Genomic DNA, 27,608 nt, shown 5'->3' with positions numbered 1-27,608 from the left:
CGTCCCCAGAGGCTCGTCCCCAGCTCCGGGTGCAACAGGCTGTCCCCAGCTGAGCCAGCACAGGGGAATGGGGGGGCCACTGGCCCCAGCACCGCAGCAGCTCTGCAGCCACATGGCAGAAAGCAGCTGCTTCTGGTGAGCTGCAGACGCAGCCCCCCCAGCGCCCTGAGACTCCAGAGACAGACATTCTCCTCCCTGTCCCCCTTCCTCACCCGCCCACCCTCCAGGAAAGAACCAAGGACCAAAAGTACAGCTACATTTTCCAGGCTTTTAGTTTGAAAAAAGTATTGATTGAAAGTGTACAACAGAACGAGGTGTGGCAGCGGCACCACAGCCGGATTGTTTCACAAATAAAAACAGAAAGGGCCTTAAATAATCGGGTGCAGATTAAAAAAACCTCAACAGTGAAAAAGTTCTTCCCTCCGAACAGAAATTCACAGGCACAGAAATGGCAACAACCACACGGGGACAATGGGGGGACATCCTCCTGCTCACCGCAGGGCTCTGCGCTCACAGGCTGCGGCGGGCGCCTGCGGCCGCTCCGGCCGGACCCTCGGCTCCCTCCTTGGAATGGTCACAGATGAACAGCGCGACACGCCCTCGCTAACCAGACCCGCCCCCCACCCCCCGACCAGGACACGGACAAACAAGGCCTCTGCTAAGGCTAAAAAAAGGACAAGACTTGGGAGTCTTGAGTTCAGCATGTTTAAGAAACGAGAGTCTGGTGAGCGCACAGCAAAGTCCCTGTGCGAGGGCTCCTATTCCAGCTTGGCCTTCTTGTTGCTCTCGCCGCCGTTCTCCTCTGCTGGTGCTGCCGGCGCCGCCGTCTCCTCCAGTTTCCGCTTCCCGCTCTCAGCAGGCGGGTGTGTATTGCGGGGTTTGAAGCTGATGATGATGCAGGTCATGTTATCGCAGCCGGTGCCGTCCCCTGAGGTGTCTGGAGCCAAACACTGATCGAGCAGCTGGGAGGGACAGGATGGGACAGGACAGGTTAGCAGCGAGCACAGACACGGCGCAGGGGGGGACCCGAGACGCTGGGCCCACTCGAGCGACTAACGGCGGCTTAAGGGCTGCGGGCTGGGCTCAAACGCTGTTTGCAACCAGGCACGGGACAGACACAGCCTCAGCAGTGTTCTGACAGCGGACAGAAACTCATATTTTATATATACATATTTATATATATAAAGTGCCTATCACCATATTGATAAACATTCTTTGGAAGCACTCTGACAGCAGAGGTAAGAACAGGAGTCGGCCTGGCAGCACCCAGAGGTCAGGAAGGCTGCCCAGGGTGCCAGAGGAACGGGCCCCCGATTCCGAGGCATCTCCGTTCCCGTCCCAGCCAGTGTCGGGAGCTCTGACGGGGAGGGAGGGCAGAGCTGGGATGCCCAAACTCTGCGTGTGGAAGGAGGGCGGTGCTCTGGGCCTTACCTCTTCTACGATGGAGGAGAGCGGTCTCAGGACTCCGTTCTCATCCTTCTGGGTGATCTTGGACTGGATGAAATCCACCACTTCCTGGCTGCTCATCACGTTCCTGCGGGGTGGAGAGGCCAGAAGGGGTGAAGGGAGCGGTCGTGCTGCAGAGTCCTGGGGCCCCCCCAGCTGTGGAGAAAGACCCGAGCGAGGCACGACCGCTCCCTCCCCGCTCACCAGATTCCATCGCAGGCGATGACCATGAAGTCGTGGTCGTCGTTTATTGTCAGCACTTTGATGTCAGGCAAGGCAGAGATCATCTGTTCTTCCGGGGGCAGGTTCTTGTTCCGCTTGTAGAAGTGATCACCTGTGGTGGGGAGCAGGGTCACTTTTCCTGTGGTCGGGCCCTGGCAGAGCCGCCAACCCCAGAACAGCGCTCGTGAGCTCTCCCCGGGCTCAGCGGGGTTTGCAGCTCAGCCCAGCACAGCTCAGCTTTGCTGTGGCAGCACTAGATGCTCGTTTTCCAGTTCAGGCTGCCCAGGGCCAGGAATCCCAGTGCGATACCCACATCACACTGCAGGGTTCGGGTCTTCCCAAACCCTCAGCAGCCAAAGCTCACCGGGGAGAACCGATCCTCAGCCCTGACTAGCAGTCCTGTCCAGAGTTACGTCCTGGGGAGGGACTTCTAGGGCCACCACAAAGTAGTAGGTGGAAATGCCAGCATCTCCCTAGGTAAACAAACTCCTCATTTCTGTCCTAAATGCGTTTTTATCTCTTTACCCTGGGATCACAGAATGATCTAGGTTGGAAAAGATCTTGAAGATCATCTACTCCAACCACTAACCATTTCAGGATAATCACTTCAATGGTTTTGGTCCTTCTGCACAAGTACTCCCCACTCATACCCTCGGCTGCTGACGTTTCCTTCCCCTCTCAGTGTATTTCCCAGTACAGTCTCAGTGTTGTTCACCACCCTTAATGCCTCCAGCACCTCATCTGCTCAGGCTGTACCCACTGACTGGGCCGAGACCTTGTCTGGCTGCTAAGAGACATGCACAGTCTCCTCAGCCATTAATTAACTCCAACACTGCTCATAATGGACCAAAAGATGAGTACAAACAGCAGACAGGGGCTGCGTAAAGCACTGCAGCAAGGGGGATGGAGTTTGTGCAGCTGAAAGGCAAGGCTGGCTCAGAACAAATGAGCTCAAGCTGGTATCAAAGTTCGGTTCCCCAGGAAGCGACTTACCAAGGTCCTTCAAGAACCTGCTGACAGGAAAAGTCCTGCTCAACAGTCTGGTTTTGAGACAGTTTACGTGAGGTGGTTTTTGACAACCCAGTGGTTGGCACAACAGCCCTGGAGGCCTCATGCTCTGTCCCGTGGTAGGTGCAAGGTGTTGCTTTCCACTGATGTCTGCCAGTCTCAGGGCCATTTTCTCTAATTAGACCGAAATCTCACCACATCCAATATCGAACAGGTTTCTACTCATCATCCAGTTAAAAACCGCCCCCTAAAGGCGGCGGCTGGCAAGCGCTGGCAGCCCGAGCACAGCGCCGGGGCCAGGCAGGCCGGCGTCCCCCCGCCTCGCTCACCGATTGCCCGGGAGAGGTTGAGGCCGCCGTTCACTCGCCCGTCCATGGTGACCTTGCCGCCAGCGTTCTTTATCCTGGCCAGCTCCACCTCGTCCTCCGGCTTGTGGTCGTACGACATGTCGACAGCTTTGCCGCCTTCCGACACCACGCAGCGCGAGTCCCCGGCGTTGGCCACGATCAGCTGCTTGCCCCGGATAAGGGCCACAACAGCGGTCGTCCCGCTGTCGGAGCCGGGCTGCAAGAGACAAACGATTGTGCTGAGACTCCTTTCTCTTGCTCCGTACCAGGCCAACAAGAGAACCAGCACCAGCCAGCCCAGGCCCAGCAGCGCCCTGCCCCTGCCCCGCACCAACCCCACGGCAGGTTCTAGGCCCAGCAAATGTGGCAGCGGGCTCAACCTGCTGCCCAGGTACCTGCCCCAACCCTCAGCCTTTTGCCTAAAGTCAGGCTGCCGGCAGCTGTGCTCAGCCTCAGGAGAACAAAAGGGGTGTTTTAACCCATCTGAACAGAAATTACTCCTCGCTGAGCCCCCCCCAGCGCCCCTGGCTCCACACTACGCTGCAGAACACAAGAACAGGGTGTGCACCTCCTCTTTCCCCTCCATGCCTGGTAGCAACATTTCCTCCTCTTCATCCTCATCCTCCTCCGCTTCTTCAGTGTCATCTTCATCATCTTCGTTCTCTGCCTCTTCACTGCTGTAACCATCCTCATCTTCACTGCATTCCTACAAGAAACAAGAGATACCACCAGGAGTCACCCAGGCCACTCCCGGTGCCCTCCCCAGACAGCTCCGTCCTGGGGATGGGCGGCAAGTTCGCCCCAGAAACATGAGACCTGGTACGTCTCCCCCACACCTGATGTCTACAATTGGAGCAGCTCATTCCAACTACCCCGTGAGTGAAGGGATGGGGCATGCAGCGAGACCGAGGGCTACCCACTATGGCCGCTGCACAGATTGAGGGGACGTTTCCTTCAGGGTTATCTAAACAACCCCCGACGCTCCCGTGAGATGGTCTCAAAGTATCAGCCTGAAAAACCTACTCCTAGGACACACCTAGGATGAGCCAGAGGCTCGTAGCTCAAGTACCACAGTAAGCAATGCATTCTGCCCAGCCAGAAGGCCACTCTGCCCCAGTGCTGTTTCCTACCTCACTGTCTTCCTCCTCTTCCTCAACCTCATCTGACTCATCCTCACTGTCCTCAAAAAATTTGGATTTGGTTGTGCGCTGGGGCTTTCCCGTAGAGGAGCAGGAGGGCCCGGCCTCCCCAGTAGAAGAGGTGACGGCCTCGTCACCTTTGCCTAGTTCAGGCTTCTGCAGAGCAGGGCTGTTGCCTCCAGCGCTGGCTTTGTCTGAGGTGGAGGAAATACCCGTGATTTCTTCATCTGGCTTCCCATTCTTCCTCTCCTTGTGGTCGGTAAGCTCCCCTGGGTCAGCCTCTCCATTCATATTTGACTCCCCATCATGCTGCTTGCCTGTCCCCTCTGCAGCGTTCTCCCCAGCTGGAGCTAAAGACTTGCTTTTGAGGTTCTTGGTGCAGTTTTGTCCGTAACGTGTGAGAAGCTCCTCAATGGTCATTGTGGCTTCTTCATGCAGAAGAGCAGCTTCCTCATTATCCACTAAAAATGGAAAGGGGGAGGGGGGTGAGGACAAAGACGGTCAGAAAGCAGGACACGTCACCACAGGCCGGGCTCAGCATCGAGCTGCCCTGGCTGGACGGTCCAGCAGCACCCAACAGGCCCATCACGAGGCCGGCGCTGCTGCCTGACTGGAGCATTTAAACCAGACGTGAGGTTGGAGGGTAAAGAGCCTCGTATGGCTCGAGCGCAGGCTCATCTGAAGCTGCGGGGGAAGGAGACAGACCACTTTCGTGTGCAGGTTTGTTCATTAATACCGCAACCAGGAACAAGAAGTTTTTGTTAGAGCAGTTGCTCCCTGGGCCTTAAGCACCACAGGGATCCCAACCAGCCGTGACTGAGCTTACGAGCAGATGACAGAACAGCTTCAGACAGCGAGTGCAGTATCTCCCAAGCAGGACATGAGACAGAAAACAGGATGACTTGCCCTAAACTATGAGCCCATGACCTTCCCTACTGACACCCTCTTGGTTATCATTTTCTTTGCTAGTTAATCCTAAAAGGAAAAGAAACGTCCATATCCCCAATACTCCTGAAAATACAGGACAAAAAGAAAAAAAAAACCCAGCCAAAAAACCACTTTGTCCCTGTCAGCTGGAGAATGAGGGCCAACAAATTCAGCATTTTCAGACCAACACACAGCGTTCAAGGTGATGGTATCGCTTTACATCTGCTTCAAGGCTAGTCACAAAATATTCAGCCAAGAGCAGCACGGGATTCTACCTTGGGATTCACCTTCTAGCTGGCTTCATGGTCTGGCAGCTACTTGCTGGTGGAAAAGCACACTTGCTTCTTTGTGAGAAAAACAGACCAGAATCTGCTTCGATCCTGTCTGCAGCTGGTGTCCGCCACCAGCCCGGGGGAGTTAAGCACTGGACATTGTCCTGTTTCCCTTTCACAACTCCGTCCCAGCTCAGAGGCTTCAGACACACCCCAGAACTCTGCACCCCATGGAGGAAGCCCTATGGAAAACTGTGACAGCCTGTTTTTTTATTCACAGCATTAAGCTACCGAGTGAATCAGAATTCCCCTAGCACCAGCCCAAAGCAATAAACAGCGCTGAGGGGTGGCAGGTTTTCTCCAGCTGAAATTTAACTGAGGAATTTGGACAGAAATCCTTCTGCTAAAGGAGACCTGGTGCAACTGCCCTCAGTCCCTGCCCTGGAGCTGCAGTCTTGTCTGTGCAGTGGCATCTGACTTACCATCATCTTCATCAGCAACCTTCTCCTTCTCATCTTCATCATCTTGGGGTCGCCCAGCCATCTGAGAGAGCTCTTTAATCACCTCCTCGGTGGTCAGCTTGGCATCTATGGCTAAGAAAGCATCTTCCAGGGCCTATGTATGAACACAGACATGAGAGCGTGCACAGTTTCGTCTTCCTTACAGGATGCCCGTGTGTCACGCTGTGCAATCTCCTCCAGAACACACCCTGTACAGAATCACAGAATGGCCGAGGCTGGCAGGGACCTCTGGGGCCCACCTGACCCAACCCCCTGCTCCACCTGGGACACCCAGAGCCGGGTGCCCGGGACCACGGCCAGGCGGCTTCTAACAGCCCCAAGGATGGAGACTCACCACCGCCCCGGGCAGCTGGTGTTACCCCCACGCTGAGGAGCGTGTCCCGGGGGCCAGAGGGACCCTCCCGGGGGCCAGTTGGTGCCTGTGGCCTCTGGTCCTGTCCCTGGGCACCACTGGCAGAGCTGGGCTCCCTTCTTCACTCCCTCCCTGCGGGGGAGGGATTCACCCCCCTGAGCCTTCCCTGCTCCGGGCTGAGCAGTCCCAGCTCCCTCAGCCTCTCCCCACAGCAGAGATGCCCCAGTCCTTCAGCGCCTCGGTGGCCCCTCGCTGGGCTCTCTCCAGTCTGTCCCTGTCCCCCGGCACTGGGGAGCGCTGGGCCCAGCCCTCCCGGGGTGGGAGCAGAGGGCAAGGCCCATCCCCTCCCTCGCCGGCGATGCTTTGCCCAAAGCCGCCGTTCGCCACCGAGGGCACGTTGCTGCTTCATGGCCAACTTGGTGCCCACCGGGACCCCCGGGGCCTTTTCTGCCGAGCTGCTTCCCAGCTGGGGGGCCCCGGTATGTCCCGGTGCTCTGGGGTGGTTCCTCCCGGGGCAGGGCTCTGCGCTCCCCGTCGCTGACCTTCAGGAGGTTCCCGCCAGCCCCTTTCTCCAGCCTGTCCAGACCCCCCCACGCCGCGGAGCAGCAGCACGACCCTCTGCTGTAGAGCTGCCCCCCCCCAGCTCGGTGTCACCCACGAACCCACTGAGGGAACCCCCTGCCCCGTGCTCCGGGTCGTCACCGGGGATGTCACACGGGACTGGACCCAGTCCCGGCCCCTGGGGTACACTGGTCGTTACTGGTTTCCAACTGCCCTTTGCGCCACCGCCCCTCACGCTCCGGGCCTGCCCACGCAGGGGGTTTTCCGGGCAGCTGCCCGTCCGCTCCCCCAGCCCACGCTGCCACTGCCTCGCCAGGAGGATCCAGGGGACACGGAGCCGCCAGCCCCGCTGGAGCCCGCAGTGGCCCGGGGACAGGCTCTGTTCAAAGCTGCTGTGGGGAACGGCTCAGCACGCGGCTCCTCGCTTGGCAGCCAGCAAGCACAGCCAGCCTGGGGTCAGCAAAGCACAACACTGGGGTGTTTCAGCCCAAAGCGAGGGCCACAGACTGATTCGAGTTTGTTTTGTAGGCTATCCTCAGTCTAGATGCAAACAGAAGTTCTGAAGGGACTGCCGTCTCCTCACCCACACTGCTACCAATCCCAGCACTGACCCACAGGATACCCCACGTCAGATCAGGCCTCAGTACTGCGGGGGAGAGTCACAGCAGAGGGATTGCTTGCTGGAAGCAAGGATGAACTAACCTGCTGCCTCTGACTACCTCCGCCCCCCCAAACACAACCCACCAGAAACACTCAAGGAATCAGCCCACACCTTTGACCGGAATGAGTCTGAAAATCTAACAAAAACAAAAGGCCAAAAAAGAAAGCTGGAAAATAGAATAAGGTTTATCTTTGAAAATACAATCAACGCCTGGCATACATCCTAGAAATAAGGAAGGGAAATTAAAATGGCAGACAGACCTTGTAGGGGCAGGGTGCTGCACGCAAGTATTAGGTATTAGGTCTTGAACAAGGGCCTTCCTCTGCATCAGCGCTTACGGGCTTCAGGGCAGAGCTGGCTTCTTACCTTTTGCAATTTGCCTTCTTTGTAGGCCTTCTGGTCTTTGATTATCTCAGGAAGATACTTGGCACAGTACAGGGCAACTTCTTCTCCTGAAAGAGAGAGAAATCATTTAAAGAGGTTAGTCCTCCCAGAAGCAAAAAGCACTCTTGAGCAACTGAATTCCTGAGGCAAATCTTGGGACACAAACCAGAACTACCCCAGACACGGAAAAGCCAGGCAGCAGCAGGGCCTCTTGCTCAGCAGGCTGCACCTCCTGAAGAGCAGGATAAGCCCAGCAAACCTCAGTGAGCTCTTACCCATCAGGTCTGGCCGATGCTATAAGCCTCCTGAAAGGGAGTTCAGGCCCATTTTGGCACTTAGGCCCATCCTACCTAGAAAGCTCTGTTCTCACAGGTAAGCGCAGGGATAAATAAGCAGAGTTAAAGGGAAGTTTTCAGTCAGTGTAAGCTCTCTCTCACAGCGTTACCAAAACACGACGAGCAGCACAAAAAGCATTATGTGTTCTCGTGTGTGTTCTAGACCAGTGAAAACACGATGCCACAGCCCTGAGATAAGCTTTTCGGGAAGATGGGGTCCTGATTGGCAGAGCAGTTGATCTTGGTCTGGGGGGGTGTGTGTGCGCAGCGTGAATGAACGGTGGCCAGAACACCAGGCTGCTGAGAGCATGGAGGGTAACTGGGACTGACGGACAACACTCAAACCAAGCACCCACTCCTAGAGCAGCTGAGATTTAGAAAAGCCAGAAACGCTCCAGCAGCTCAGTAATTAACACTGTCAAGTATGCAACAGAGCAGGAGACCTTTTTTGTGATCATGAAGGTTCTCTTAAGAGAGGAATAAGATTAAACAGAGTGAGGGGCTGTGAATTTCTGTAGTTCGGCTCAGCAGTGGGGACCAGAAAAAACAGAGCAACTTGTAAGAGATTCAGTCTAGTAATTTAGGTTTTTATATCAGAGGCAAAGAACTATGTAGGACATAGGAGCCTGGCTCACGGGTCACAAGAAAGAAAAATTAGAGCTAGAAACTGAGAAACAAACTAAATGATGGCCACAGAAGGGTGGCAGAGAGAGGAGCAGGGCAGACTGCAGGCAGGGTCCAGGAGAGCACTGAAGCTGTGCTGGATGAAGCACCCCCTACCACAGGGCAAGGGAGGAGTACGACGGGCTGAGCACAGCGCTCCCTCTGCACGCCACCACCTCCCCTACGGCTACAGGTGAGGCCAGAGCTTCGCGTGCTCCCTCCCTCCTGGCTACAGAAGGATGTTTTTTACAGCACAACTCTTGGTCTCCCTGCTAGCACATCCCAGCTTCCCTCCCATTCTGCCAGGCACACAGAGGCTGTGCAGGCAGCTGGGCATGACGAGAAGCAATGCACGCAGGAGCAAAGCTCTGTGAAGGCAAGGGGAGCCGGGGAACCAAGGGGAAAGTACGAGAAGGGTGGGAAGTTGTTGGCCGTCAGCTTAGGAAAGGGAGAGGCAGAGGGAACATAGTGGGAAGTGAAGAGGTGGCGAGATTTGAGAGAAAGAAAGAAACAGCAGACAAGGGACTTTTCAAATATGCCTGCAGAAAAGGGATCAAGTGGCCATTGACAAAGAACAGAAACCTTGCAAAATGGTTGCTGTTAAAATAGCGCTGCAAAAAGTTCAGTGCTGTGGATCTAGACAACAAAGGGACAGAGCTCTATTCTGTCCATGCTCTCAAAAATGCAGAGTGGGAGGAAGAGGGGAGGGAAAACAAAAAAGAGAGATCACAGAAAAATAAGCAATCTAAGAAACAGGAGTGACCCTAGCATTTTAATGAGAACTTAAAAGGGAATAACCAGGGTGACCTGACAACCACAGACCTGTCAGAAAAATAGAAGACGGGCTGGACCTTGCAGGATCTCCCGTGAAAAGGATGGACAATTAATGTCCAGAATTGCTTATGGAAGCAGATCCTGCCAATCCAACTCCACACCCGCTCTTAAAGGTACGAGGATTTTGGCTGATAAAACTCAGCATGCTGATGTAACAGACTTAGGTAAGGTATATAACATGCATATATATTATATATAGCTTACATATACATATATGTACCTAAGACAGCACTTGGATTAAGAAGTTAAATTTTCAAGGCGGCACAAACTGCCAACTGCCAGCCGTGAGATGAAACTGAATCACATCACGGGAACGTGTTCATATGCAGTCTTGAAGGACTGGCTCCAGATGATACTGCAACATTTTTATCCATAAGCCAAAATAAAACAAAACTTCTAGGAGAAAACTGTAGATGGAGGGAGTGGTGGATAACGACAGGTCTTCCGGATCACCTGACAACTGGGGGGAGTGAGCAGGGGCTGCTCCGAGGTTTGGCCACGGAGGAGAAGCGCAGAGTCTTGGACCGTGGCAGAAAACCACCCAGCAGATCCAAACGCTCCAGGAGATGCTCCTGGAACAACAGGCCAGGAGCACACAAGGCGTGTCCCTTTATTTACGCTGCTTTTACTGAGAGCACAGATGAGCAGCCATACAGCCAGAGCCCTGAGGCACCTGGGGAGGACACGGGCAGCTGCTACGTCCTGGCTCACAGGACAGGGATGGAGCAGACCAGCCCGGCCCAAAGGCCGCCGGGGCAGTTCGCTGCGGGGACACAGGGCTCTGGCACGGGCAGAGCTGCTCCAGGAGAGTTCCAGGAGCGGGCTGGCACCTTGGCCGAGACCCAGACATGATGGCGGTGCACTGAGCGTGCGAGGAGGAGAAAAACTAGGAAAACCGTGGGAACGTCTAATCCCAAACCAGGAATAACAGGCCCAGTGGGCCAGTGACACGACTGCTGGTCAGCGCAGGGGCAGCCTCAATCTCCTCCAGTTTCTGTTCCAACTTGCAATCATTCCAGCCTGCCCAGTCTGGACCTGCATGACAGCGCCGACACCTCTTACCTCATTTTCACATTCTCCAGGGCACTGAACTGCCTCATCCAGAGTGTACGATGGGGACGGGTGGGTCACCTGCACGCACCCATGCTGTGCCCTGCAGCTTCAGAGGCTTCCCCAGACGCTAAACAGGAGTGGGGTGGGTAAAAGCCAAGCCTGCATGGCTTGTGCCAGGTACCTGTGCTGGCAGAGGAGGACTGGCCCTGGCTACCTGCTGAGATCAGAAAGGGAGAAGAGAGTGACCAAAGGGCAGCCCCGTCCCTGCCCAGCGGGGTCTGCAGATGAGGCAGCAGCCCTGGGCAATCTGTGCTCCTGGAAGCAGCTGACAGATCTAATAATACCAGCGTGGACACCTGATCACCCACCAGATGGAAAAGGTGACCGAACGTTGCGATCTTTCTGCCACAGCTAGGGAGAAGGGATTTTCTTCACAGCAACAGGCAGGTTGATCTGAGAAAGCCACCGACAGCTTTGCAGCTTGGCTCCAGCTCGGCCCCCGTGAGCGGGCAGGGCTGGGGGCTGGAGTTCAGCCTGCAGGAAGGGGCTTTCCACAGGCCTGGCAGCACCGCGCAGCGTCAGGCAACAGAGAAAGGTCCTGCTCTGTCACCGCAACGCAGGAAGCCAGCCTTGACATGAAAAGCTTTGGCAGTTAAAGAAGCAATTTCTTAGGGACACTGAGATTAAGTAGTGATCCAGGAATGTCTGATGTGCCTGACTGTGGCTGCCCAAATTACTGTAGGAGAATTTGTCGGTGCCACAGAAGACAAGAAACCTGTGCTGCTTCCCGTGCAGTTCCAGCACAGGCGCCACAACGGACGTTGCTGCTGCAAACCGATGAGGCTTCTCGCAGGAGCCTGTCGCCAGTCTCCTGGACTTTGCTCTTCCTCTGCAGCTCGCCCCAAACCAGGCCGCCCGCGGGAGCAGAGCTGGTCGTGGCGGTACCCTGTCTCCCTTGCTCAGGGGATACAAAGGCGCTCACTTTCAGCGTTTTAACCAAAACATCTAGAAAAACGAGATTCTCCTTTGGAGTCCTCTGGCTGTGGAAGATCCTCCTGAGGAAGAAGGCATCCTCCTTCTGAGGGCAGGGATGAGGGCATCAGCAGCTGGGCTGGAGAGCCAGGGAACTACGAAAGCCGATTCAGACACCTCAGTGATGGTGTTCTTCATCAAAGTCTGTGCCTGCCAGCTCCCCCGGGGATGAAAGGATCCGACCCCACCACACTCCTCAGCCTGTGCCACGGAATTAGGGAGGAGAACAACTATCAAGGAGACATCAGCTGGAACTGAGTAGCTGACTCCCTGGACAGATCACAAAGATCCCAGAGCAAAAGGCTTCCCCACGCCTTGCTGCTTTTCCTTGATGGTGCCTCACCTACTACAGCACTGGCTCAAAATTAGTTTCCCTCACTTCCACAGTTCCTGTGTTATATGCACAAATTCACACTTTTATTACAGCCGTACAGAGAAGCAACAGACAATCCACCAGCATAAAATGCTCCCAAACCCACTCATGCTCACATGGGCATCAGAAGTGACTAAAAGGCTCGAAATGATCTCTCAGCAATGAACGCATGCTCAGGGCTGCACAGCAAAGGGTCCTGGCTGCCCTCACCTGTAACAAGCATTTGAGACATTTCCAGCAAAACAGTAGAAGCTGGGAAGGGCTGTTTGAAGCACAGAACTGACCTGCAAAGCAGTAAAACAGAAGGAATTTTTCAAAGATGCAAACACCCATAAAACAAGCAGCTTTGTTCAAGCAAGAGAAGGGTGAGTGCGATGGAGCACAGCAGGGTAAGCGTGAGGAACTGCCACGGGGGCTCTTCCCTGCCCACGGTGGGCAGGACCGCAGGACCAGCTCCCGGCGGGGAGGAACGAAGTCTGTTCCTTTCAATGTCCAGACGAGGCTCTGCACGCTCCAAGGTGCACTTTAAACTGCAACAGGAGTCCTGGCACCAACAGTCAGGACAGCAGGGAACAGAAAACCTCACCAAGTGCAATTTCCACTTCTTCACGCTTCCCCGCGAGGTGGGACAGAAGCAGAGGTACAAAAGCAGGTCCTGGTGCCCACGGAGTGCCTTCAGCTGCTGGCTGAGAGAATACCATTACCCAGCTACGACCATAATCCAGGACCAACAGCGAATCCATGATCATTCCAAGTCTCAGTGTGAAACCCACTGCAAAACTCTCAGTCTCCATGAATCAGTTTATTAACGTTTTCTAGAGGAGCAGCATCCAGCTCAGTAACACCAGAGCCTCAGCTGCATTTCCTGCTTAATGTGACACAGATGCAGTAGTAGGAAGGTCTTCAGGAGGCTAAAGTAAAATATAGAACATGTGGCATTGAATTCAGTGAAAAAGAGTATCCGGAGGATTCTCCAGAGTGTGTACTTTTACATTCCTACAAAATTATAAAAAGAGACCGCTTTTGTCTGCGAAAGAGCATGTGGAGTTCCAGGATGTCTGAAAGACCACGCAGAAAGGTGAAAGCATACACGGGAAGGTTCGGGTCTCAGAGCATATTTCTGCGTGGCTAGATGCCACTGCCAAGAACTACATCTGCTTCAGTTTTAAAAGCAGGAGTCACGTTCAGATGAAATATGGAACAAAGTCAATTTATCTCGGCATTTCAGGCAAGGCTGGCTCCAGAGTACCTAAGAGCCAGCTGGAATCTCTCTGCAGTATTTCTCCATCTCCAGGAGCACAGGCTTGAACATGGCATGTGAAGACAAGAATGGGCAGCAGCCTCAGGGCACAAACCTAAGCAAGAAAAAGGCCTCCAGAGATACAGGTTCCTAGATCAAATCTTTTCCAGTGCATGTACATGCACAAACCATTCCTATCTCATCTACATAAGGCTGAAAGTAGGTCCCACTCCAAGATCTGATCTGTATTTAGACACCCCCCCCTCATTTGAATATAACAAAGCAAGCTTAGAGTCAAATAACAAATAAACTAGCTAACGAGTATCACAGATTGAATCCCTACAGATTGGAATACTACGCCAAAACAGGAAGAGAAAAATCTTAAAACCAGAGTATTAACTCCCACCATGCGACAATGACAGGGAGGCAGAATGCTGAGGCAGGCGAGGAGGCAAGTCGGCTGTCGCGGCTCCAGCGATACCCTGGGCCAGCGGGACGGCTTCACCTCTGCAAACTGACGCAATTCACCTTCTGCTTTGGTAGTTTCTGCAACCTGTCATGCAGGACTCCACACAGCAGCTTTCACCTTCAATGTTTTCCCACAACACGAGAGGATCCCTCTGTAAACAGGACACGTTGCTTTCCATTCCCTGGTAATTTATTGTATGCAGGGGCCTCTTCAGCACAAGTCACCTCCTCTGGTGACACGCCGACGTCCTGGCCCTCTGGCCAGCCCACGGTCACTCCCAGAGCTCCTGAGCAGTTGGGGTTTCCCATTCGAGCCCGTTGTGTGATCACTGCGACCAACTTACTCCCTGGAGCATCACACAATGCCCAGCGGGGACCCTGCCCAGGCAGCGAGGGGCCAGGAGGAGCGGTGCTTCACTACCAACCACTGCTTCACGTGCTGCTGACACTTCTTTTCCAGTTGGCGCGTGACGGGCTGCAGATCCCCCGTATCCCCCGCTCCAAAACCCCGGGGGGGACGACCCCGAGTCTCCCCACGTGCTGTCCGCCAGAGGCCTGGCAGCTGTGGCCGTTACCTGACTGAGGGCAAAGCACATTCTTCACACCTTGCCCTGTCCGGCCCAAGTGCTACTGCACGAACGATCTTCTGTTTAATTTGTTCAAAGGCTCGCTGCTGCTCAGGGCCCCAGGCAAAGTCCTTCTTCTTCTGGGTGCCTTGACAGGGAGGGCTCACCATCGACTCTAACCTGGAACGTGCATTCTCCCAAAACCCACAACGCCTAAGAAAGCTTCTGTTTCTTTTTTATTAGTTGGTGGAGACATAGCTGTTATTTTATTGATCGCATCCACTGGGATATGACGATGGCCATCTTGCCATTTCATTCCTAAAAACTGGATTTCCTGTGCAGGTCCTTTGACCTTTGTTTTATAGCACAACCGGCTTTCAAAAGAATCTGGATTATTCTTCGCCCCTTCTCAAACACCTCTCTGCTGTGCTGCCCCACACCTCGACATCATCAATGTACCGCGGGTGTTCTGGGCTCCCCCCTGTTCCCGGGCAGTCTGGATCAGCCCGTGGTGGCTGGTGGGGCTGTTTCCCCTCCGGGCAGCTGGTTCAGGGGTACTGGACACCCCTCCACATGAAAGCAAACTGTGGCCAGCACTCTGCTGCCAAAGGGATCGAGAAAAACGTGTTAGCAATATCAATTGTTGCATTACCGTTCGGTGGCCGTTGACTCCAGCCCATACTGAGCTCTAGTCACGCTCTAGCAGCGGCGTGACTTCGTTCAGGCCTGGACTCTCTGCTAGACCTTCACGCTGCCCATAGGGGACTGTTAAAGGTGGATGAGCCTTACTGATCACTCCTTGACTCTCCAGTCGCTGGATCAGCTTACGGCCGGGAACCAGGGAGTCTCCAGTGGTGCGGTATCACTGCCGGCACGCTGTCACGGTAGCGATCGGCACCTGATGTTCCTCAACCTGCAGCAACCCCACCACAGACGGGTCCTCTGAGAGACCAGACAGATGTCTGATCTTCTCCAAACTCAAGGCAGCTACACCAAAAGCCCACCAGTACCCTTCTGGGTCTTGAAACACGGTTGTCCCTTTCCTCTGCCTGGCTGAAGGCAGGGCCCCTCTATTCCTGTCTATTCGGAGTCTTCATTACTTGATTCTTCTAACTGCACAACAGAAGTCCTTTCATCAAGGTCAAAAGTACGATCAGCCCCTCTACTCTGCCCAGCAGACACTGGAGCAGGAGCTTTCCTGGACAGATGCTTTTTGGCTGTTGTTTTTCCTTGCAGTTCCTGTACCTGAGCTTCTAGTCTCCAGATAGGTTCACCCTCCCACTTCCTCGTGTCCTCCCCCAGTCATGCAGAAAGAACCAGAGGGTTGCACGTGGTGGTGGGTGCCACTGGAACCCTTTCCCTTAAACAGCAAAAGGCTGACTCTTAACAGCTGAGACCTTGGTTGGAATGTGTGAGGAAGACCTACACTTCTCGGCCTGCTTGGACATTTTGGGGGTCAGTCTGCCCACAGGACCACACGGAGGGAGTGACATTATCTTCGTATTCTCGGAGCCGTCTGGCCAGTTCGTCCGTAGTTGGTGCCGCTGTGTCTGTCCAGCTCGCTATTGCTGGGCTGTGGGGGTGTGATGCTGGTGCACTTCAGACAAACCTTTGCCACATGGACCACGTGCACCAGATTTCATCCGGGTCTTTGGATGCCTGGTCGTCACCCATGTTGTTACAGATAGCCTCCAACACGGCTGATTCCCTCAGATACTGGATACTTCCCCTCAATGTTGGTCCATTTGCTTCGGGAATTTGCAAGTTCTTCCTTGAAGGGATACTTGTCCTTCACACTTGACAGGAGTTGCCACCAAAGACTGAGGACTCTGGCCTTTTTTCCAAGCCCTTTATCAAAGGCCTTTTCCTTGGCAAGGGATCCCGGCTGCCAGGCTTCCTTATCCTCTAACTCCTGAATACTGGCCCCAGTATCCCACCATCGGATTACCAGCTGAGAATTAGCTCACCTGGTTGACGGCTAAAACCTTTTCCCATATCTCATAGCCCACTTAGGGACAAGGATTGGGTGGCTTCTGCCTCATTATCATTTCAGTCTCTTCTTCCTCCTGTTCTTGTGAATGCTCTGCTGCGGAACAAGCTGCCTCTTATGATTCTTTCTCCTGCTCCCTTCTCCGGAGCAGCTTTTTCATCCCTCACTAAACGAGCTGACTTCCACTTCTGTTGTTTCTTTTCAGCTACAGGGGCGACTGATAGAGCCTCTGGCTCAGCCACAGTGTCTGTTCTCTTCTCCCTGAGGGTGCTGCATAACATCGAGCACTGTTTGGTAGATGCTGGCCAGGGCCCAGCACAGTGTGGCAAGCTGTGCCTCTCTGGGATAGCCACAGCAAATTTTTTTTCCCAAACATTCTACAACTTCATCAGGATCCTGTAGTTGTTTGGGAGTGAAGTTCCAGACCACTGGAGGTGAGAAGTTGCCTAGATACCTGCCCAGATGCTCCCACATGCCGTGCCACCCATGACCATACTCTCATGGAGCCTGGGTCATATTCCTAAACTGCTTGTTAACTTTAGACAAAACCGAAGCGATATTCCTAAGAAATAGCAGTAGAAATATTTTAACTACCCAAGGATGTTCAAGATACTGAGAAATTATTGTAACGAGGGCGAAAACATCACAGAAGAAGGTAGCGAAGGTGCCATCCTGTATTTCCTCCACAGAAACCCTCTCAGATGAAGAAGTACAATTGTTAATTGTCTCCATGAGATGGTACCTGAAGTACAATAATGGCTTGAGTGCAGAGCCCAAATACCAGATTAAGCTCAAGGTCAGTGTTTTAATAACAAATCTCCCAGGTAAAACATCCCTGCTCACCACAGAGCACAGCAAACTGCAAAAGCCAACGCCAATCTTTAACATGTGCAGCAAAAAAAAGAGCATGGCACAGACCAGAGAAACTAATATCGAGAACAGATGAATCAATATTGTGACCCGCAACTTCTAACAGATGTAAATCCCTTCTAATATGCTCTGGTCAATCTGTTATTATCCCAAACCCTTCAGGCCCCACATTGGATGTCAAAAAGAGACTGCTGTGGTTTAACCCCAGTGCCAAGCAAGCACCGCACAGCCGCTCCTCCTGCCGCGGGATGGGGGGAGAACTGGAAGGGTAAAAGAGAAAGAACCCATGGGCTGAGATAAGAACTGTTAAATAATTGGAAGAGTAAATATGATGATGTAAAGGAAAATAAAAATAACAGAGAATTAAAACCCAAGGAAGACAAGTGATGCAAATGAAAACAATTGCTCACCACCCACCGACCGATGGCCAGCCAGTCCCCGAGCAGCGGCCGCTTCTCGGCAATCTTCCCCCGTTTCATTGCTGACATGATGTCACATGGCCTGGAACATCCGCTGGGGTCCCGGCCGTGTCCCCTCCCAACCCCCTGTGCACCCCCAGCCACTCGCTGGTGGGGCGGTGTGAGGAGCAGGGGAGGCCTGGGCTCTGTGTAAGCCCTGCTCAGCAGTAATTAAAACATCCCTGGGTTATCGACACCTTTCCAGCACAAACCCAAAACACAGCCCCATTGCAGCTACTGTGAAGAAAATTAACTCTACCCCCCAAAACCAGCACAATGACCAAGAACTGGGCAAGAGAGACCCACTGCTCTGCACCTGAACTGGAAAAAAATTACAACAGGTCTTGCTGAATTCAAATTAAACAGCCTGGTATGAGCAAAAAAGGAAACTTCACTAGGATAATGCTGACCTCCGAAAATGGGGAGTCACGTGTCAGTGAAGACACTTATTAAAAGGAAATCAAGAGAAACAGCTAAAAGGATAAAGCATGGGTAGATAGCAACAGAGATTGATCAGGAACACCGTACCGGAGCTGCAGAGCACCCGTTTATCATTCTCCAAGACTTGGGGACAGGGAGGCCAGGGCAAGTAAAAAGGAAACTGGGGAAGGCAAAAACCAAGCATCATCTTTCAAAAACTGGAAATCTTGTCCACAGGAGGAAAACATAAAAGAAAAACTGATGATAACACAATAGTAAAAACCTTTCCCAACCCGTCTGGAGTGGGAAGCTTACTGGAGAGTTTAAGGCTGATAGATGAGCAAGGTACAAAAGAAAAGCTAAATTAAATTTTTGCACTGGCAGCTAATAAAGCTTAGAGAGGTTCCCACCCTAAAACCTTTTACATGCGACAGACCTGAGAAATTGTTTCGAACTAAAGAACTAACGCATTGGTAAAATCACACAAAAGTCGGGATGAGCAGAAGTTGTTCTTCAGGGTCAGGTTCAACTACATCCGTGTCCTTCCTGATAAGGTTTGTCTAGGAAGAGCTGTTGAGATTCAATCACTGGAAACCTAAAATACAAGTTAGAAAACCATGCCAGTGCTTTGACATTCTGATTAATGCCTTTCCCTAACGTCTATCTTGAATCTTTCCTATTGTATTTAAAAACCCCCAAACCCCGTTGCTTCATGTCCTACACTAATGGGAATGTCATGAGTGTTCAAAGTCTTTCTAAAACCCAACACACAAAACAGACCTTCCCGTTAGCTGAGACACTAACACACCGATCTTAAAGAAGAATAGATTGGCTTGATAATATTCATTCTTGACCAGTTTTTGCTAGATGCTACTTATCTTCATATCTGCTAGATGCTTAAAAACAGTTTCTGAGTTTCTGCAAGAAATAACATTAAGTTGAATCGTTGCTAAACCCCTGTATCCTTTTTTCCTTTGTCCTTCTCTGCCTTTCAGAACGAGCCCATCATCCTGATGTTCTCAAAGATAATCTTCAGGATATCAGCAGTTGTTCCACCCAGGTCTCTGCGCACTCTAAGATGAGGTGCAGGAGGAAAATAATGGCAAAACAATAAATCTAAATGCTTCAGACTGAGACAACATCTTTTGAAGAGCTACTAGTCAGCTACCTACTCAGGCTGACCTTTTTAATACGGACTATTGCAAAAAAAAGGTCTTAAATAAACTCTTATTTACAATTTGGCAGAAATTGAGAACTTGGTTCTAAAGGAAAGTGAGAAATTATGAACTGTGGTATGAACCTTCCACTTGACTCTGCTCCATTATCAGAGAAGCAAAAGGCATACATATGATACCCAAAAATAAATTAAAAAGCCTCAGAGAGTGGTGGAAACTGGGTTCACAACGCTACGGACCAGCGTATCTGGTATGTGAACACAGCAAACAGTAGAAATTGTAGTAAGCAGAATTAGCAGATACATGGATACACACAGTAGGACGGGCAGGGGTTAAACATACAGCAGAGATTGTCACAAACTGGTCAATGCATTTTCAGCGAGTCAACGAGCAGGAGGAAATAGGCAATTTAGTTGATCTACTCCATATAGATTTTCAAAAAGCTTTCAAATAAATCATCACATATTTTACATACTAAGCTGCCATGGGAAAAGAAGTAAGGTTTGAGAGAAGCCGAGAGCTTTCAAAATGGAGGATGGCCACTGGGAGAGCTCCTTGAAGACTTACGTTGTTCAACATCTACATAAGTAGTCTGGAAAAGAGGTCAGTAAGAACTGATAGATCATTCAGGGTGATCAACACTAAAATAATATTCAAAATTTAACAGCAGGATCTTGTGCTTTTACATGATATTGGCAGATGAAATTCCTCACTGACAAAGAACATGAGAGAGAGAAAAGAAAACCAACCTCCACACGCACATTGGATAGACTCAAAACCATCTATTACCACTTAAGGAAAGATCTGGAAGGAACTGGGGACAGAGTTCTAAAAATGTCATCTTACAGTTTATTTGCATCAAAACAGCTAAGGTGCTGTTAGGAATTGTTAGGAAAGGAACTGAGAACAAAGCAGAAAACACTTATGTCACAATAAATTCACAGTGTATCTGTAACTTGAAAGGCACAGGCGGTTCTAGTCAGCCTAACTACAGGCGTATCGCAGAGCTTGACTATGGCCAGAAAAAGGACAATCACAGCTGTGGTACAACAAACACGATGTTTGGAATCCAGCCTATGTCCAACACCAGTGGCCTAATGAGTTCCACGGCCTGGGCATTTCGTCACCTACGCTAAAAATCACTAGAATGACCCACGGTGCCATCCCGGCATGAGCCAGTTAGCACTCCCGTAATTTCTGGGCACAGTTCAGGATCCAGTAGGAACCAGGGACCAAGGGCCAGTTCCGATGCAGCCACACTGTGCTAAGACAGCACTGGTGTGGCCAGACCACGGGCACTGCTGGTATTTCACAGTGCAGATTCAACTGTACCACCAGAGACAAGTCCAGGCTCTTCTGACTGGAAGAAAGAACATGGGGCCCAAAATTATGGAAGTGAAAAGTGTTAACAGAGTGAGTATTCACTAATTTCTCAGAAGTGTTGGGGATATTGCAGTGAAATTACCAGGCAGCAGATTTAGATCAACGTCTTTTTTCAAATAGCAAAGGTCTATACAAAACACCCTACGCAAATAATCACCAAACATATAAATCTGTTTTAAAATACAATTAGACAAGAGTTAGTTCATCAGGAAGACTCGAGCGTGTCCGTAAGATCGAATGGCTGCAACCTGTAGCTCAGGGGGCCCTTACATGGGGAATGAAGGCTGGGAAGGTTCGTCAGGGAAGGGATCTGCCTGTTCTGGGTTTTCTCTCTTTCCTTGGGCAATCGGTACTGGCAGCCACCAGAACATACTGACTAGAGTCAGACCTCTGGTCCAATCTCACGTAGTTTTTCTTACTGCTGCTCTGCTGTGACTGTCCTGCTCAGCTCACCCACCAAGAAAACAGCCATTCTTAAAAGTTCCAAAAGATGGAATGCAAATTTCATTTAAATTTCATATCAACCCACGACCTTCCTTCCGGAGACCCTAAGAAACCTCCAGAACCTTCACTGATGATATCTATCAAAGAAAATGCTTCCCCAGAAGGAGCAGGATTTCTAGCGACAGACCGATGCTTGCCCCAGCAGGCACTGAGCAGCCCAGAAGAGCCCCACAGAGGGACTCTGCAGAGAACACAGCGGTGCCGTTACCTCCGTGTCCATCGTAGACCGAGAACATGGCTGTTTCACTGTCCAGCTCGGGTATGCAGTTGTGTGCGTCCTGAAAGAGAGAGAGAAAGCCTGCAATGACATGGATGGCACTAGACCCCGCAGAGACATGGGAGAAAGGAGCAGGGAGGCTGTGAGCACCAACACAGGGATTCTTGAATGCGGAGGGAGAGCGAGAACGGTAAGAAAGCCTCCCCTCATCTTCTCAGCAGCTTACCTGGTGAGCGCTCATCTCCAAAGCGGGGGCACACATCTTTAACATTACGGTGCTCTCTGCTCTAGAGCAGTGACCCAGCCTCGTCAGCATGTGATTGTGCCAGAAACCACATCAGATCCTCAGTACGACAACCCTAGACATGGCCGAGCTCGAGCCAGAACCGCACCGCCCTGCTCGCAGTCCTGTAAGGCCCGTGCTGCTGTGGCAGCCACAGTCCCTGAGGAGCAGGAGGCAGCAAGCCGTGCTCTATTGCACAAACCAGCACCGAGGCTCAGGGCTGGCTGAGCGCAACTGCAGAAATACAAGTTATACTGGTACCAGTACACTGGCAACCTCCCCCCCTAGACAGTGCAGCTGGCTCTGGGTCACCCGCGGAGCCTGGCCGTCCCCACGGCTGCTCTCTTCCCCAGCTCTTGCCAAACAAGAGCCACGCACACTGCAAAGCCACTCCGTGCACCGACCAAGGCAGGAAGGCAGGACGGAGCCTCCTGGCCTCGCACCTTCAACCAGCCGCCGCTTTGCTTCGGCGTGTCCTGGCGAACACGGTCACCGACAGCGGCAGTTGTCCACCCACACAGCGCCCAGGACTGCCACATCCAGCGAGAACCAACGACTGGGCTGGAAAACCTTCTCTTGGGACAAAGGCTCCTCCCTGCTCCTCTCCCAGGTGGGATGCTCCAGGAAGGCACCGCTGGCCCCAGGCACAGTGACCTGACAAGCCGGGCAAAAAGCCGGGCCCCTCTCTAGTGTCTTTCAGGCAGCGAGGCAAAGTACGAGCAGCTAACAGTCACCTAACAGAGCAAGAACCAGAGTACAAACCCAGCTATCACCTCCTAGCTAAGACATAGTTCTGGTCTTGGTTCTGGCAACCATCCAGACACTCTGAGAATCTCTGGGAGCAAACGAGAGGGAAGGTGTGTCCCAGGGGCGTTTTGGGCTTAAATATCAACCTGCACCCAGCCTTTCCCTGTGCACGCTCCCTAACTACAAAGATCAACAACACACAAACTATACAAAAGAAGTAAGAAATTCTTCCCTGTGGGGGGGGTGAGGCCCTGGCACAGGTTGCCCAGAGAAGCTGTGGCTGCCCCCTCCCTGGAAGGGTTCAAGGCCAGGTTGGATGGGGCTTTGGGCAACCTGGGCTAGTGGAAGGTGTCCCTGTCTGGGGCAGGGGGGTGGCACTGGATGGGCTGTAAGGTCCCTTCCCATCCAAACCGTGTTATACTTCTATATACTGAGCAACCTCTCTCCACAGGGTCTCTCAAGAGCAGCAGACTTTGGCGAAGGCATCACCCACGTTTCACAGCCAGGTGCCTGACCTCTTTCACCCTACGGGTAAGCAAACTGAACTTGGCTATTCCGATACAAAGCCTAGAACTGATGGATGGGCTGAATCTTTCTCTTAATCCCCCCCCTCAGCTAATCTCCTAACATTCCTTAAAATTCAAGCCCTAACCTCCCCATTTCCAGCCTGACCACACCCGCACGCTTTTGTTCAAGAACAATCACCTGATACCTGGTCTAGTCTCTTTGCTGTGGTTCGAGTTCATCACCTTAGAAGTTAAATGTGCTACAGCTGCCCCAAAACACTGTGCTCACTCTGAGATGGCTGGGCCCGTATCACCAGCCATAACCCAGAATTTCTGTACACACACAGAGCCACGCTTGCTGTACAGCCAAGCAACTGTTGAGCTCTTCTACTTTTTTACTGTCGGACTCCTTGGATAAGAGCTCTTTACCCTCCAGAGCCCCACAGACTTATAAGAAGAGAACTTCATTCCTCTGCAATTTCTATCAAGTGCTAAGGAAAACAGAAAAAGGGAGGTTCTGGGTTTATGCAACACTTAGTGCAGTGAAACTCCTGACACTGTGATGAAAACAGTGTCTAAACAGGCAAATTACACTCTCAGTTCAAAATGAAAAAAATGGCTCTGAATTATAATGTGAAATTTAACCAGAGAGCTCACTGGAGATAGTGCATTAAAATAAGAATAAACAAAGAACCTGCATTTTGACACTCACTTTTCAGAGCATCTGCAGAAGCTAGTGAGCCAGCAAAACCACAACAAAGTAACCAGGATAAGTCCCAGGTGACTAAACAGCAGTTTAATTAGAGCAAGTAATGCAAATGCTGCTGGGGAGGAAACCCAGTATCGGCAGCAGGAACAGTCTCTCTACCCCGTTTGTAGAGCATCACCGCAACTCACCCTGAGCCCGCGCAGGGCACCACGGCCCAGGGGGGTCGCCCAGGGGGTCGGCCCAGGCCCGCGGGTGCTGGCAGGGGACGGGTCGGTCCCACGCCGTGCAGGGACCCACTCTGCACCACTCGGAGCAGGAGCACCAGCGGCTCCGCAGCCAGGCCCGGGCACTTTCGGTGCTCCGAGCGGCTCCGAGAGCACCACCTGACCGCCGCCACCACCCCGTGCCCCGTGGCAAGCTCGCTGCAGCCGCTCTCCTCCAGTGGGCTTGTACTCCTCGGAGCGAGCGCGAGCTCACCGAGCCCGGACGGCAGCTTTCTGCCCTCCCCGCGAGGCTGCGGTGCTGGGTCTTGCCCAGCGACCTCGGTGGTTACCACAGCAGCACTGGAAAACACCATGTTTGGACACCAAATTCAGTTGAAATTAACAAACAAGTTAAACCGGAGAGTTAATTTGACAAATCTCCATGTTTTGAACCAAATTCTCACGCTGTTTGAAGCGAGGGCTTCTGTTCTGAGCCCAGGAGCGAAATGAAGCTGCACACAGGGCTTGTTGGTGTCTCGTCTCGGATACGGTCAGAACAGCACCGAAGAGCTCGGAGAGGCCCCATCCAACCAAAGTGCCCCTTTCACTCTATCCCACAGCACTCCTCTCCACCATGAAGCCATCTTCAGCTTTTTCCCTTTTCTTATTTGCTCACACTAACCTAACACTATTTTTTTGGTATCTTACCCTTTGGGTCCTTCACCTGCCCAAAACATTTCCTTACAAAGCAGCCTCTCCGGACTAAGAATGGATTTTTGTTGTAGTATTTCTCCAGAGCCCTGTATACCTACCTCACTTGGAGGCTCCTAAAATGCCAACTTAAAGGCAATAGAAAACTCCTTTACACAAATTTCTGCTCCCCAAAAATGCCTGTGTCCTACCACTTGCACACACTCTGACTGGCTTAGCTAACACAACACATAACTAAAGCCTTAAGTGTAAACATTTGCTCTGAAGTTTCTCCGAGCCTTACAGAAGAGGAAAAGTACAATTAAATGTGAGGAAAAGGAAAAAACACAAACCAAGACGAGACACAGAGAAGAACACGTAGCGCTGGAACGCAAGAAAATGCAACAGAACTTCTGCTCAGCTGTAGGTGAACCCACACATGTTTCTCTCACATCCCAGACTCAGAAGCAATTTGCAGCAGGTTCAACTTGTAACACAAGTGCTCCTGCTGTCGTTTCCTTTCTTGTGATAACACAGCTAAACCACGTCCACGCCAACGGCCTCAGAATTGCTTCTGCCAAGAGGGAGATAAGCCAAAGATGTTGGCTAGTGCAGAAAACACAGCTGCAAGCTCTGGGCCACATCCAATTCCCGTAAAGGTCAATGGCAGCAAGAACAGACCTCGAATAAGTGAAATTATGAGCCAATGTCCCACCTGAGGGAGGGCGACTTTGGCCCACCAGCAGCATTATAAATAGAGGCTACTCTCTGCTCTCCCTCGCCCAAGCCTGTCTCCGTAAAGCGCTTTCAGCCTCTGTGCGCCAGGGCTGCCAGAATGCTGCCTGCCTCCAGCCTCTTACCCGAGCTAATCGCCTTGCAGAGATTACACCAGCTCAGCGCACCAGCAACGCCTCTGTGCCACCATTTCACCCCTCCAGAGGTCACAGGGACAGACCAGCTGAGCCACGGCTGCTCCCAGGCAGGCAGGCACACGCACGCTGCCAGCTCCTGCCTCGTCTGCCCTGGACCCAGAGCCCACAGTCCGACAGCGCTCTGCCGCACGCAGAAAGGAGGAGACGCCTGGTCACTGTTTTGCCACCCGTAAGGCTGCCGCAGCGTTTCAGCCGCGGTGGAGTATCTGATAGCGTGGCTCATGAAACCCTATTTGCAAAAAATCCATCCCTGACAGTCTGAATGGGACATCCCCTCCAAACTGGCCAAAGGGCTACAAACGGGAAGGATGTTTTACTGTGTTCAGAGAAGATGTACCCGGGGGGGGGCTGGAGGGACCAATATTAATCCTTATCTAATTTAGCCTGTTTGCTGGCTGCCTGGAAGGGAAAATAAACCAGCACGTTAATGGTACTCACAGAGGGTGTTGAATTCAGAGAACGGGTAATTGCTGGCAAGGCAGAGGAGTCCCAGCAGACCGACCCTGCCCTGACACCAGCAGCTTTACAGAGCAGCTCCAACAGACTCCCCCGGGGGGGAGCGCGGGCCAACACCCGGCTCCCGCGGCCACGGGATATCTGGTGATAATTCCCCATAACGAGCCTGGCTGATAGGATGGTAAGGCCAGGGCTGGCTGAGAACAGCAATGAGAATTCCTCCAATAAATTTGCCTAGAAAAAGGATAAAACCAGGGAGAGAGAGAATAGAGGGAGGCGGACGCTTCGCTTCTGCCAGGAAAGGGAAGCAGGGATTTTGCCCGAGGGTTTTTCCACGTGCTTTCATTCAGTGCTTCATCCCAAGCGCTAAACCGTCCTTTCCTCCGCTTTTTAACCCAAACCTCTCGTTCCCCGCGGGGTTCCTCTGGGCTGTGCGTGCCCCCCCACACGAAGCGGGGTGACACCCCAGCAGGTCACCGTGGGAGCCCACGGGGATCCCGGCAGGGCCGCGGCTGCCCCTCCCCACTCCGATGGCCCCAGCGCCCGCGGGAGGGAGGGACCGCCCGCCCGCCCCATCCCTCCGGCGGGGCCGCCGCGGGACACCACGAAGGGGCCGGGGGAGCAGGCAGCCTCCCGGCCAGGCCGGCAGCTGGAGCCGCGGCTCCAGGGGGGCTCCGTGGCAGCCGCCCCCCCCCCCCTCGCCCCGGGGCCCCGCTCACCTCCATGGAGACGCGCCAGCCCTGCATGGCGCTGAAGCCGAAGTGGAGCGGGCGCGGTCCGAGCCCGGCCCCGTCCCCGGAGCTCTTCACCGTGTTGGGCTGCGACAAGTAGGCGCCCATGGCGCCGCGGCGGCGGCCTCCGCCGGCACACCCGGCCCCCGGCGCGGCGGGCCCTGCGCGGAGAGGGGCGGGGGGGGGCAGCGGCGGCAGCCGGGCCGCGCGCGCGGACCGGACCGGGCGGCACCGGAGGGCGCGGGCGGCCCAGCGCGGGCGGCGAGGCGGCGAGGGCGGCGGAACCACCCACCGACGGGCCGCCGAGCGGAAGTCGCGCGGCCGGAAGCGCGGGCTAGAGAGTCGCCACGGGGGGCGGGGGGAGCGCCCAGCCCGCGCGGCCGCCGCACAGCGGCCGGAAGCGCCTGCTACCATAGAGACGGGCGGCGGCTAGCGCGGCGCCGCGGGCGGGAGAGCCGCCTACCATAGAGACAGGCGGCGGCTAGCGCGGCGCCGCGGGCGGGAGCGCGCTCCGCTCGGCGGCCCCGGGCCCGCGGGGCTCGGCCGCCGCTCCCTCCTCCCCGGCCTGTCGGCGGGGCCGGTACCCAGCCCGGGGCTGCCCGCCACGGCCCGCCGCCCTGCAGCTCCCTCCTCCCGGTGCCGCGGGTTCCCCCGCGCCGGGGCTGCGGCACTCTGCCGCCCTGGGGAGATGGAAGCCGCGCTTCGAGCACGCTCACCGTACGGCGGGGAGGGGAACAGGGTACTCGGGGCCGGCGGTACCGCCGCCTGCCCATGGCGTGGGGCAGCCCCGCAGCCGGTACCGGAGCCCCGTGGGACCGGGGAGGGCACCACCCCCCCAGTGGGGGGCTCGGCGCACACCCGTACCCTTATATAAACTCAGCCCCGCCCACAGACCAATCAGCGCAGGCCGGCGGCCCCTCTCTCGGGCTC

The 27,608-nt window shown here is 53.6% G+C and overlaps 1 protein-coding gene across 3 annotated transcripts; it reads right to left on the bottom strand.

Moving 5' to 3' along the window:
- Window positions 1-254: 254 nt before the first annotated feature.
- Window positions 255-27,508, bottom strand: PPM1G (protein phosphatase, Mg2+/Mn2+ dependent 1G). 3 transcript variants are annotated; one of them, XM_074861127.1, is made up of 11 exons: window positions 26,667-26,857; window positions 25,930-26,181; window positions 21,413-21,482; window positions 7,823-7,908; window positions 5,844-5,976; window positions 4,154-4,623; window positions 3,592-3,729; window positions 3,006-3,240; window positions 1,651-1,780; window positions 1,432-1,534; window positions 255-962 (listed from the first exon to the last, which is right to left on the bottom strand). In XM_074861127.1, the coding sequence occupies exons 1-11, from the start codon at window positions 26,784-26,786 to the stop codon at window positions 759-761; spliced, it is 1,941 nt and encodes a 646-aa protein (XP_074717228.1). In that variant the 5' UTR covers window positions 26,787-26,857; the 3' UTR covers window positions 255-758. The 3 variants fall into 3 exon arrangements, with proteins under 3 accessions (XP_074717228.1, XP_074717230.1, XP_074717229.1); XM_074861129.1 differs by lacking the exons at window positions 25,930-26,181; window positions 26,667-26,857 and adding an exon at window positions 27,395-27,508; XM_074861128.1 differs by lacking the exon at window positions 25,930-26,181 and having other exon boundaries at window positions 26,667-26,887.
- Window positions 27,509-27,608: the final 100 nt, after the last annotated feature.

This window comes from Strix uralensis, chromosome 3 (genome assembly GCF_047716275.1).
Source record: "Strix uralensis isolate ZFMK-TIS-50842 chromosome 3, bStrUra1, whole genome shotgun sequence".
Lineage (NCBI taxonomy): Eukaryota > Metazoa > Chordata > Aves > Strigiformes > Strigidae > Strix > Strix uralensis.
The sequence above is the reverse complement of the archived record's forward strand: the minus strand, read 5'-3'. Positions and strand labels throughout refer to the sequence as shown.